Source organism: Enoplosus armatus, chromosome 17 (genome assembly GCF_043641665.1).
Source record: "Enoplosus armatus isolate fEnoArm2 chromosome 17, fEnoArm2.hap1, whole genome shotgun sequence".
Lineage (NCBI taxonomy): Eukaryota > Metazoa > Chordata > Actinopteri > Centrarchiformes > Enoplosidae > Enoplosus > Enoplosus armatus.
Genome location: NC_092196.1, coordinates 10,270,349 through 10,283,361, shown reverse-complemented (window position 1 = coordinate 10,283,361; position 13,013 = coordinate 10,270,349). Strand labels below are relative to the sequence as shown.

The following is a 13,013-nucleotide window of genomic DNA, read 5'->3' as shown; positions in this document are numbered from 1 at the left end:
GCCGGGATGTGCATCAGTGACTTTACTCTTCCTCTCCAAAGGTGTTGCTCATGACAGAGCTTCATATGTGAGTAATATATATATGTGAGTGTGTGTGTGTGTGTGTGAACATGTCTGAGTGTGAGCGGACCGCCGCCTGCACCCTGGACATGTAAACAGCTTATAGCCGACTTTGCGGCATACGACTCCATATCAGCTCTCTGAGTTATTACGCCTTATTAGCACGCTTTAACTCCTTCTCTTGTTATTTAACGAGGCTCTTGAATGTGTCCTAGCATGGGCCTCGCAGACGGCAGGTATCGGCTGTTGCACTTGATGCCATGACACGTCTGTTGATATTCCCTTGACAACCGCGGATCGGATACCAACATTCAGGTAGGCTGCCGCTGTTTGAGCCCTCAGTGTTTCTGATCCTGTGTGTGTGTGTGTGTGTGTGTGTGTGTGTGTAAGCCTTTATTAAGTTTATTGTAAGAAACTGCAGTGTTACAAAAACTATATAATGTGATAGGCTACATTTTTGTGTGTGCAGCAGTAGCCGAGGCACAGTGACGGTCAATACTGGAGCGGATTAGTATCAGTCGATAAGTGTCAAGCCAAGCAGCCAGAATAAAAATAAGACTTCCGGTCAGACATTTCAAATTAAAACCCCAGTGCCACGTTTTAGTGCTCAAATCTGATGTTAATCTCATGATTGTAAGAAAAAGTAAGAATTCCAAGAATAAAAAAAGCTTCGTGGATACTAAAGTTAGAATTCAAGTCAAAACTTTGAGAGTAAAGTTGGAATAAATAAAATGTATTCTGCTCTGGGAATAAAGTACAGATTATAAATTAAGATTTTAACCTCTGAATTCTGATGATATGACACATCTCATCACACACACATATATTATAATGCATGGGATATAGAATATAATATAAGGTGAAATTTAGTGATATAGTTTAACATAATAAATAAGAATTTAGCACAGAATATAAGATATAATATAGTACAGTATGAGGTATAGTATAGTATAATGCGGGGGGGGGGGGGGGGGGGGGGGGTCCTACCAGAGAGGAAAAATGAATCACTATTCAAATATGAATCTAAATGCAAATGTAGCTTTACTCGTGGCTGTAGCTCTTCAGGACATCAATAAGGCTGAAGCACACAGAGTCATAAAGTAAATAGCAGACAGCTTGGAAAGATGAGTGCTGTCTTTCTGTCTTCCGTCCAGGGGCCATCATGCCCATCACGCTGCTGTGGGCCGTGGATGTGTATGGCAGGGTGTACAGCCTGTCCACAGCTGGCCAGCGCTGGGAGCGTGCAGACGACATGCTGCTCGAGCTGAAGCGCGTCACTGCGGGGAAGGGGCGCTGCTGGGGCATCGGCTGCGACCACCGCGTTTACCTCAACATGATGCCCAGTGAGACCTCCATCCGCTACCGGGAGGAGACCTATGAAAACCAGGTCGGCCCAAGATTTATGTTGTTACATTTACAATGTAGATGCTGTATGTCGTTAATGTTAAAGTGCTGTTGCTCTGTGTGTGTTTTCAGAGGTGGAACCCAGTGGACAACTTCACTGACACACTGCTGCCCACCGACCGCTGGCCGTGGAGCGACGTGACCGGGATGAATCCTCAGCCGCTCAGCAGCTTTGAGCTGCCCTCCCGCAGCTGGGAGTGGGAGGGAGACTGGTATGTGGATCAGAGCTGTGGAGGAGAACCCAGCCAGACTGGGGTAAGACACGACACATGAACACACACACACACAGTCCTTTTTATTTATTTCTTGCCTGCTATCTTTCTCATTTTCATTACCGAGAAATGTCTCATCTTGTTTACTCTAGTGAAGCTCTGTTTGTGTCTCTCTTCAGGGTTGGGAGTATGCAGTCGACTTCCCAGCCAACTTCTCCCCCGACAAGAAGTGGAACTCTTGTGTTCGTCGCAGGCGGTGGATCCGCTACAGAAGATACATAGCACAAGGCTCCTGGGCGAAGGTTTGGACACTCTCTGGTTGAGTTTCATTGTCAAATACTAGTAGAAAAGTTGAACAGCTCAGACTGAAGATTCAAGTCAAAGTCACTGTCTTTCTGCAGATCCCGCTGGACAATCCCAGGAAGCCCCCGCTGCCGCTGTGTGACATTAGCTGTGGTGGTTGGGAGATGAGTGACCAGTCTGGACGGTATCCCTACCTCTGGGGCGTGTCCCAACAAGGGCAGGTCAGTCTACTAGACTATCGGTCATGTGACCAAGGTTTTACAGCATCTGAAGGACACCTGGCTTTCTCCCCATTTTCTTTTTTCAACTTAAGGTGAAGGATTATATGCAGCCTTGGTATTTATTGAAAACCAAATACATAAATCAAAGAAAGTTATCACTGTGAAAGTTTCTTGATTGATACAACACTGAATATATACAGTGCATCCGGAAAGTATTCACGGCGCTTCACTTTTTCCACATTTTGTTATGTTACACCCTTATTCCAAAATGGATTAAATAAATTTTTTTCCTCAAAATTCTACACACAACACCCCATAATGACAATGTGAAAAAAGTTTTTTTGAAATTTTTGCAAATTTATTAAAAATAAAAAACTAAAATCACATGTACATAAGTATTCACAGCCTTTGCCATGAAGCTCAAAATTGAGCTCAGGTGCATCCTGTTTCCACTGATCATCCTTGAGATGTTTCTGCAGCTTAATTGGAGTCCACCTGTGGTAAATTCAGTTGATTGGACATGATTTGGAAAGGCACACACCTGTCTATATAAGGTCCCACAGTTGACAGTGCATGTCAGAGCACAAACCAAGCATGAAGTCAAAGGAATTGTCTGTAGACCTCCGAGACAGGATTGTCTCGAGGCACAAATCTGAGGAGGTTACAGAAAAATTTCTGCTGCTTTGAAGGTCCCAATGAGCACAGTGGCCTCCATCATCCGTAAGTGGAAGAAGTTCGGAACCACCAGGACTCTTCCTAGAGCTGGCCGGCCATCTAAACTGAGTAATCGGGGGAGAAGGGCCTTAGTCAGGGAGGTGACCAAGAACCCGATGGTCACTCTGTCAGAGCTCCAGAGTTCCTCTGTGGAGAGAGGAGAACCTTCCAGAAGGACAACCATCTCTGCAGCAATCCACCAATCAGGCCTGTATGGTAGAGTGGCCAGACGGAAGCCACTCCTTAGTAAAAGGCACATAGCAGCCCGCCTGGAGTTTGCCAAAAGGCACCTGAAGGACTCTCAGACCATGAGAAACAAAATTCTCTGGTCTGATGAGACAAAGATTGAACTCTTTGGTGTGAATGCCAGGCGTCACGTTTGGAGGAAACCAGGCACCGCTCATCACCAGGCCAATACCATCCCTACAGTGAAGCATGGTGGTGGCAGCATCATGCTGTGGGGATGTTTTTCAGCGGCAGGAACTGGGAGACTAGTCAGGATAGAGGGAAAGATGAATGCAGCAAAGTACAGAGACATCCTGGATGAAAACCTGCTCCAGAGCGCTCTTGACCTCAGACTGGGGCGACGGTTTATCTTTCAGCAGGACAACGACCCTAAGCACACAGCCAAGATATCAAAGGAGTGGCTTCAGGACAACTCTGTGAATGTCCTTGAGTGGCCCAGCCAGAGCCCAGACTTGAATCCGATTGAACATCTCTGGAGAGATCTGAAAATGGCTGTGCACCGACGCTTCCCATCCAACCTGATGGAGCTTGAGAGGTGCTGCAAAGAGGAATGGGTGAAACTGCCCAAAGATAGGTGTGCCAAGCTTGTGGCATCATATTCAAAAAGACTTGAGGCTGTAATTGCTGCCAAAGGTGCATCAACAAAGTATTGAGCAAAGGCTGTGAATACTTATGTACATGTGATTTCTCAGGTTTTTTATTTTTAATAAATTTGCAAAAATCTCAAATAAACTTTTTTCACATTGTCATTATGGGGTGTTGTGTGTAGAATTTTGAGGAAAAAAATGAATTTAATCCATTTTGGTATAAGGCTGCAACATAACAAAATGTGGAAAAAGTGAAGCGCTGTGAATACTTTCCGGATGCACTGTATGCTCTTGTTCGCAGTAGTGTGTATTTCCCCCCTCGACAACCTTTACACAGTGCTGTTAAACAGCCTAATATGTCTTAATCAAACACTGTGTTTGACACAAAGACTTTAATTTTTATGAGATCAAATGCTGCAAATGTTGATCACAGTCAGATACTGTAGCAACAGGCTGCCATGCTGCTGTGAGTGCAGGTCACTTTATATTTTTGGCCACAAGAGGGCAGCATGACTTCATATCAGTCACAGAGTCAAACTTTAAGGTCCCCTTGAGCCAATTGAATCCTGTTTGACTTAATGCCCAAATGTACGTTCTTTAGAAGACACCTAGAATTATACTAATTTTAATAATATGATTTGATGCTGCATTAATCATCTATGTATACATAATATATTGTTTTATAATAATAATAATTATAACCTTTATTTTTATAGCACTTTTCTTAACAATGTGCTTTACAAAAGGAAATAAAACCAGACAATGCAGATAAAATGAGAATAAGGCCAAAGGAAATGAGCACATAGGGAGTAAAGACAATAAACTGAATATTATGGATGTATAATCTTAAGCCGAGGAGCATGGTATACCATGTCCCACCCAGTCCAGTCTTATGACTTCATCTTTACCCTGCAGGTGTGGTTCAGGGAGGGCATCCACCCTCGGGTCCCAGAGGGCTCCTGCTGGGAGGAGGTAGAAGTGCCCAAGGAGGTGGCTCAGTTATCGGCGGGCCCCGGAGACCTGCTGTGGGCTTTACTCTGGGATGGGAACCTGCTGGTTCGTACTGGCCTCAGCCTGGACAGCCCGACTGGTCAGCATTCAATTACTCCCCAAAATAATTTACCATTATCTCTCATATTTGCCCTTTTTCTTTTCTTTAACAATCCTCACAATTGCTTTATGGTTAAGAGTCGTAAATTGTTAATTTGAACACTACAAGATCAGTTTCCTTTGTCACAGCATCATGAGGTACCTTTTTATTTATACTAAGAGAAATCCAGAACCCTTTTAGGAAAGGTGGAAATTCACTGTAATCTTCAAAGAAAGTCTCACAAAAAAGGCCACCAGTAGTGTCGCCATGTGGGGACCCAAGAATAGTAGCCAGAGCCAGACTGCCCTACGAAGGTTATCAGCAGCAATCTTGACTTTGTGCTGTGTCAGTAAACACACAGCATGTTCTTCTTCTTTCAGGCACATCGTGGGTGGAGGTGGAATCACCGGTAAAGGAAGTTGAAGCGCTTCATGTGGCGGTTGGGGCTAGTGTGGTCTGGGTGGTCACTAAAGACTATAAGGTGAATCAATTCTCCTCTCACACGTGCAAAACTGTGAATAGTTGATTGTGGTGGTAACACATCTGAATGTGTTTGTGTTTCAAGGTGTGGTTCAGGCGTGGCGTGAACTCCCACAACCCCTGTGGCTCTGGCTGGATCAGCATCGGAGGGGAGATGATGATGGTGGACGTAGGACTCAATGACCAGGTTCAAACCTTTTTGATGAGAGCCTGCGCCTTATCACATTGTATTGCGTAATTTTATAGTGCTTATATAACAAATGCATACAATGTAAGCTCAACAATGTAGCTAGAACAGCTGAAGGGAGCCTTCAGTTCTTCTTATTATTTCCTTTGTCGAGGGAGAAAAGTACATTCTGATTGGATTAAAGTTTTATGAAACATGTCAAGATATTATAATTTATTATTAAGAATATAGTTTAACGTTAGCATGTCAGCCTTTTTGAGTCCTTTAAACCTTGTAGCCTGTCTCCACCCCGGCCAGCCTCTGCTCTCTAGCTGCTTCCCCTCTGAACGATTCACTTTACCCTCAGCTTTGGATCTGGTTTCAGGACAAGCCAGGTCAGGGCTGGGGTCGGGGGCAGACAGTCTTCGTTCTGTATCTCACTGCTGAGGACTTTGCTAGCAGTGCAAACCCACATCTCACACCTCCTCCCCTTATGTCTCTCACCCCTGCCCCCCCCCCCAGCCCTTCTACGTTGTAGCCTGTAGTCCTGCCCCCCCCTGCTGCCCTGTAACACGAGTACAGCCCGCCGTTCCAGCCAATGTCCCAGCCTTATATATCCCCAGACTATATCCCCACTGGCCTGACATATGGGAGACTCCCTAATTAGAAGCTGGCCAAGCCGTCGTCATCGTATCCCATATTTCATATTTCAGGGCTGCATTTATGGATATGGCTTGTGTGAGGTGGCAGGCGCCAGTGTTACAGTATATGGCCTTATAAAGTAACAGTCGCCTGTGTCCTACTAGTGCCTCTGATACAACTGAAGAGTGAAAATGTTTTATTTTATTTGACATTTATTAGGATTCTGTCACATTTATCCTGATCGTTTTTTGTATGTTGTTGCTGAATTTCCTCTTGAGTGAATTTATTTCAGGGCTCAGTATATAAACATGTTGCAGCAGGTTTGTGGCTATGTGCCTGTGATGATTGTGTTTCACCTTTGTTGTTCTACATTGTTTTCCTCTCTCTTTTTCTGGCAGGTGTGGGCGGTAGGCGAGGACCGGGGCCTGTATTTCAGAATGGGTGTAACGCCGTCTGAACCAAGTGGGAGCGGCTGGATCCCTGTTTCTGCCCAATGGGGCAATAGTAAAGGGGTTATTCCCCCCAGGTCTGTATGAATAATCGAGTTGAGTTGAGTCTTATACTGAAACCGACTTGTTTATATTATATTATATTTTTCCTGCTCTCTGTTTATTAGGGATGAGTGTAAGTTCAGTGGCCACCTGACTGAGGCCTCACAAGGCTCAGTTCTGAGCTGCACTGACTCGGACTCAGAGTTAGGTCCCACTGACCCGCAAGACAGCACTAATGACACCCCAGTCCTGCAGGCAGCAGCCCCCTCTGTAGTCCCTTTAGGGGGAGCCGACACACCTACACCTCCGCCGAAAACAGAGGATGCTCCCTTAGGCTCCCAACAGGACGCCCCCAAACCATTCATCCCCGCCAGCGACAGCTTCATCAACAGCCTGGTCTCAGACCGCGACAAAACCTCCACACCGCAACCGTCCATCACAGAGGTACCGCAGGAGGAGAACGTGGAGCTGTCCCCAGCCCCGATACTCCCGACCCCTGAGGCTGCAGGACATGATATCCCCTGGATGAACGTGGATCTAGAGGGGGCTGAAGCGGCTCGGAGCGCGCAGGCAGCAGGGTCCTCATTGGGCGATGGCAGTGCTGCTGCCACCTACGCCCTGGGGACTCTGGAGACCTCTCAGGGTGTTGGAGAAGGGGACGGGCCAGTGTGGACCTGGATCTCTGGTGGAGGCTGCGATGTGGACGCGAGTTCACAGATCAGCTGGCTGAGTCCCACAGGTATATAGACAACCAGCAAGTGGTGATTTTAAGATTAACAATTCAATAAACAATGTCACAAATATGGTCACATGTAGTTGATTGTCAGTTTATATCTGTGTTCTTTGTGCACACTGTGTGTCTGTGTGGTGTGTTTTTACACATATAGAGATATACTGTACGTGTCATCTCTATGGTTGTCTGTCTGTCTGTCTAAACGTCTGACTTGTACGTCTGACTGTACGTCTCTCTGTCAGGTCCTCTCACCAGCTCCCTGTCACTGACTCCAGTTCAGTCAGCAGCCTGGAGCGAACAGCAGCAGCAGCAGCAGCAGCAGCACAGAGAGGAAATCAGCAAGAAACCGGTGGAGAGAAGCAACGTAAGACTGGTTTTGCTTCTCTTTAACTCCTCCTTTCTGTCTCAGACTGATTATATCCTCCTCTCTTGTCATACTTTCTGTGTCTACATGTGGTCACATCCTCCCTCGCCAGTCGGTGTGGGTGCGTAAAGGTGCGTTGCGCTGGTGGAGAGACTGGAAGCCTCAGCGCTGGGTGGATGTGGGTGTTGCTCTCGAGCAGTCCACCAAGTCTGACGGCAGGAAGGACAGCATTTTCTTTGTCTACTACACACAGTATGATGAGAAAAAGGTTGGTTTTGCTGTTAAGTTACGGTCAGGTAAATTCTCATAGAGGGTGACATAAGTAAGATCACCTCATGTATGTTATTAACTAGACAAGTGAGAGTTGTCTTTATTTCACTCTCTTCGTTCTCGTTCTCTCAGTACCTTCACGTGTTTATAAATGAAGTGACGGCGCTGGTTCCGGTGCTCAGGGACTGCCACTATGCCTTTGCTGTGTACACAACCCAAAGGACCAAACAGAGGTGGCCCCTGGTACTGGCAGCACAAACTGAGAAGGACATGAATGACTGGGTAACAAAAACAGAAAATAAATATTATTTCTAAGCAAACAGAGCATGCAGCAAACACTGATGTGAAAATGAAGCTAGAATTTTTACTTTTACTTTCGTAGTATTTACATTTGCTAGCTGAAGCCCATTGCTGATCGTCCCCTGTTGTTTCTGCGTTTGTTTAGTTGTGCCTGTTGTCTGACTGTTGCTGTGAGTGTCGAGGGATCACAGGTCTCCCGTCCAGACAGGCCCTGTGGTCCACAACCTCAAAGGGAGACATCATGGTCCATGAGCCATCCTTCTCCCTGGAGACAGCTGCACACACACTGGCCTGTGACCTCATGTGAGACGGACACCAAGTAGTCGACTGTCTGCTTTATTTGTTTTCTCTCTTTCTCTTCACCTGGTTTCCCCTTCAGCTTTTTTTGTATCTGCATATTCTTAATTCTGTCACATGTCAGTTAACGTGTCGCTTACATGCTAACATACTGCTCTGCCTGGTGAAAGTGGGTTTTAATTATGCTGCTAATCTCTTTCATACTGTGTGTGGCAGCACTTTGTCTCTGTGTACTAACAAGACGCTAACGCTGGGTGCTTCCGCTGTATGGTGCCGCAGGTTCTGGCGGCAGGTCCCGGGTCACCTGCGCTGTGTAGAGTCTAACAGTCTGGGCCTGGTGTGGGGCATCGGGTGGGACGGCACCGCCTGGGTCTACAGTGGGCGCTATGGGCAACAGCCCACCCCGGGTAAAGATGCCCCTGTAGACATCTCCTCATATGTTTCCCTCAAATTGAAAAAGAATTCAGATATCCTCTACACATCTAGGCTAATGTCCTTTATATTGATACGCACAAACCTTTGATGGGTCCTTTTAAATTACTACATTTCTTTGTTATTTATTGAGTAAACATGGAAGATATTTGCTGGTGCAACTTCTCAAGCTCAGATTCTCTTGGAAGACGTGCAACTAACCCTTTAATGTCAATAATTCGCTTACAAACACATAAGAGAGAATCAGTCTTCTTGCTAACAGCTTGTAGTTTCTTGTGCTTAAGCAGGGCTCCAGACTACCACCTGTTGCAGCTGTAGAGACACACAAACGTAGAACCATTTGCTACCATTTGCTAGCATTTAATTGTTGTCCATGTTTTTGTTGCAGATGCAGTTCAGATGCTCCAGCAGACTGATGTCAGGAGCGTTCATGTGTATGAGAATCAAAGATGGAACCCTATGACAGGATATACAGACAAGTAGGAACATTTCATCTTTTAATAAACTCTTTTAATAAACTTCAATAAACTTCTCCTAAAACATAAACGTTTTGTTTTTTTTGGCTCCAGAGGACTTCCTACAGACCGCCCTATGTGGAGTGATGAGAGCGGCCTGAAGGAGTGTACCAAGGGCAGCACACACCCGCCCTCCCCTCAGTGGTCCTGGGTTAGTGGAATTGAATCAAAAAATTCCTCCTGCACAAACATTTCATTTCCTGTTGTATTACCAGCTGATTCTCCATCATCAAACTGTGTTTCAGGTGTCAGAGTGGGCTGTGGACTACAACGTCCCCGGAGGGACAGACAAAGAAGGCTGGCAGTACGCTGCAGACTTCCCCGCGTACGTTACTGTTACTGTCTCAGGATGTTGTCTCAAAAAAAAAGAGAGGTGTGCCATTTCTCTGACTTATCCCTCTCCTACAGGATGTTTCATGGCCACAAAACCATGAAAGACTTCGTTAGGCGCAGAAGATGGGCTAGGTGAAACACACTCTCACGCATCTCTTTGGTTTGTAACTCACAGTTTTCTTCAGCACTAACATAATCACATATTCTGCATACAGGAAGTGCAAGATCTCATTGAGAGGTCCATGGCAGCAGGTCCCGCCGATCCCTCTGAGCGACATCTCTCTGATGCCATGCCTGGCTCAGAGCAGCATGGAGCAGGTCCCCGTCTGGGCCCTCAGTGACAAGGGAGATGTCCTGTGTCGTCTGGGAGTCAGCCCCCAAAACCCCGCCGTGAGAAACAAATTCTGACAGAAAACATTTACAGTTACTTTTAGCTGTCATCCCAGAGAGATTTACAGTGGATGTAGCAGGAAATATTTCTAGATCTATATGATATTAATATTCCTGCATCATAAGAACAATAACTTTATTGTAATTCCTTCAAAGTGTCTAACTCCAGTGTGTCTGATCTCTCAGGGCAGCTCCTGGCTACATGTGGGCACAGACCAGCCCTTTAAGTCCATCTCCATCGGCGGAGCCAACCAGGTGTGGGCCATCGCCAGGGACGGAGCTGTGTTCTACAGAGGATCCGTTTCCCCACAAAACCCTGCAGGTCAGAAAAAGACGTGATGTTATAATGTTTCACATCTGCAAGACAACAAGTCTAAATGTTCAGATAGAAATCTTTAATGCATCCTGTATGCAGCATTAAAAAGCCAGTGAAGTTTTCATAGTTTGAGTCCATGCACCAGGCAGTAATAGACCAAACAGAGCCAAACTTCCAGCGCTCTTGTCCCCCTACAGGAGAATGCTGGTACCACATCCCATCTCCCCCCCGGCAGACCCTCAGACAGCTGTCTGTTGGCCGGACCTCTGTCTTTGCTGTGGATGAAAACAGTGAGTAGCAGTAAACACCAAATTGTTTTGACTTTATTAGAACCAAAGGCTTCAACACTGGAGATGACTGTCTGTCTTCATGTAGGTAACTTGTGGTACAGACAGGGCCTCACCCCCAGCTACCCTCAGGGCTCTGCCTGGGAGCTCATCTCCAACAACGTCACCACGGTTTCTGTGGGACCGCTGGACCAGGTCAGTATTATTAGACAGGAAGTCAGGCCAGGAAATCAAGTTGAGGTTAGTTTGTGAACCCTGTATTCAACAAAGCCATTCATATTTTATCACCTCAGAAAGCTTCAGGACAGCGAGGATGTGAACTGTGTCTGATAATAGTGATTGGCCAGTGTTTGGCTCAGTGCTGTTGTTCTTTCCAGGTGTGGATCATAGCAGATGGAGTTCCTGGTTTCCCTGCTGAGACTCCTGGAGCTGTCTGCCACAGGCTGGGGGTGGGACCCATGCAACCCAAGGGCCAGTCCTGGGACTACGGTATAGGGGTGAGTCCACGATCATTAATTATACGCCGTCTAATTCACATTTCAATGATAATATAAAGGAAATAGAAAACAAAAAACACCTTATATCCACAAAAAAAGACCTAAAGTTTTGGTCTCAATGGGATTTATTGACAATACGAAAGCCGCGCATGCTTGCAGAAGTATTTTTAACATTCATTTTCAAGTATTGACGATCATTTATATGCGTTTGTCTTCCAGGGAGGGTGGGAGCACATCAGTGTGAGGGGGAACTCAGCAGAGGCTCCCCGCGCCCCCCATCCTCCTCCTGTTGGAGCCCCACGCAGCCCGCTCCCCCCGCGGCCTCCGACAGTAAACGGGAACGCGGTGGGTGTGTAGCACCCTCTCAACTCCTCCTCCTCCTCCGCTGCCCCAGCCCTGTTTGTGCCTGGATCCACATTCATCTCGTCAGACCATTCCCGCAGGCCCTTATCCCTTCGTGTAAAGGGAACGCACAATCATACCACTGAGTTTATACTGTATATTTTGGTTGGATTTGACTCTTCGATGGATGGATGAATGTTACTCCCTGGCTAGTTTCCCAAGCAGAGATCATGTCAGGATGCTGTGATGACGAAACAGAAAAGAGAGCACAAGAGCATTTAGGTAGAACGGATCTTGATGTCTTGTGGGATAAAAACTGTAAAAGTGAGTGCATGTGTTTGCTCTTACAGGGCTTTGGCTACTGGGTGTTTTGGGATCTAGCAATAGCTTTCTTATGTACATTCTTATCAACAATATCCCGTGAAAACCCAAGATGGTGGGACTTTGATAAAGGGCTAAGGCTTTGGGTACCAAATTTCAAACACAATCCCACTGTAGCCTAAATTATCTTGGTTTCTAGAATGTTGTTTTGTTTTGGTTTGTTTTTTGCCTGACATACATTTGCATGTTATTTCAATTATTTATTTATTTATTATAATGCGTTTGTTGAATTTTGTTTCTCCATATATTTTGGCCTATTGTATGTTTGCAATGGAGTGTTTTTCGCCCATATTGCTACGACAAGCCTTCCAAATACTGAAGGCTGTTTAAAAAGGACTTGCAACATTTTAGATCTTCACACTTCAGGAAAATACAATGCTCTTTAGTTACACGTGACTGCAGAGAAAAAGATGGAAAAGTCAGTCTGTATTACCAGATAATACCTCTCTATCCGCCTGCAATAAGGAGAGTTTTTCCTGTTAGTATTATATCCATCCGCATAACTGCTAGGACCATGATGACCGTGACTGTTGAAACTGCACAGGAGGTCTGACTCGACATTCTTCTTACAAGGGCATTGAAATGTGAAATAAAAGTCTAAAAATATTCCTTTATGTTCTGACATCATTTCAGTCTTTATAAATAAATAAAAACTTTGACGTGTTTTTATTTGAATAAATGGACTGTGAGGATGAAAGTGACAGAGATACAGGCAAGAAGGAGGGAGGGGGGCTTGTGACATGAAACAAAGGTCTCCTGCCAGAATCAAACCAGGGACGTCGCAGTTATATAGTATGCATCTTAACCACTCGTCTACTGGACGCCACTGGCCTATTCTTGACCTCAGGGACACATATTGTAACATACAACCATTTGTTAGACCTGAGCAAGTTCCATTCACTGAAGAAGGCAGTGGGATTTAGATGAAAGCTCCGAGCCA

General features: G+C 45.7%; 1 protein-coding gene across 1 annotated transcript; it reads left to right on the top strand.

The window, feature by feature from the left end:
- Nucleotides 1-1,222: 1,222 nt before the first annotated feature.
- On the top strand, nucleotides 1,223-12,679 carry tecpr1b (tectonin beta-propeller repeat containing 1b). Its single transcript, XM_070922518.1, has 24 exons — nucleotides 1,223-1,447; nucleotides 1,537-1,719; nucleotides 1,856-1,978; nucleotides 2,078-2,200; nucleotides 4,663-4,837; nucleotides 5,218-5,318; nucleotides 5,403-5,504; nucleotides 6,524-6,651; nucleotides 6,742-7,355; nucleotides 7,592-7,713; nucleotides 7,826-7,981; nucleotides 8,116-8,265; nucleotides 8,429-8,586; nucleotides 8,860-8,987; nucleotides 9,401-9,491; nucleotides 9,582-9,678; nucleotides 9,773-9,852; nucleotides 9,936-9,992; nucleotides 10,076-10,250; nucleotides 10,437-10,572; nucleotides 10,764-10,856; nucleotides 10,942-11,048; nucleotides 11,231-11,350; nucleotides 11,570-12,679. The coding sequence occupies exons 1-24, from the start codon at nucleotides 1,223-1,225 to the stop codon at nucleotides 11,705-11,707; spliced, it is 3,582 nt and encodes a 1,193-aa protein (XP_070778619.1). The 3' UTR covers nucleotides 11,708-12,679.
- Nucleotides 12,680-13,013: the final 334 nt, after the last annotated feature.

Coding starts and splice junctions, on each gene's coding strand:
- tecpr1b (XM_070922518.1), top strand. CDS start 1,223: ATGCCCATCACGCTGCTGTGGGCCGTGGATGTGTATGGCAGGGTGTAC. Junction 9,679..9,772: donor CCTCCCCTCAGTGGTCCTGG/GTTAGTGGAATT, acceptor ACTGTGTTTCAG/GTGTCAGAGTGGGCTGTGGA. Junction 11,049..11,230: donor CTGTGGGACCGCTGGACCAG/GTCAGTATTATT, acceptor TGTTCTTTCCAG/GTGTGGATCATAGCAGATGG.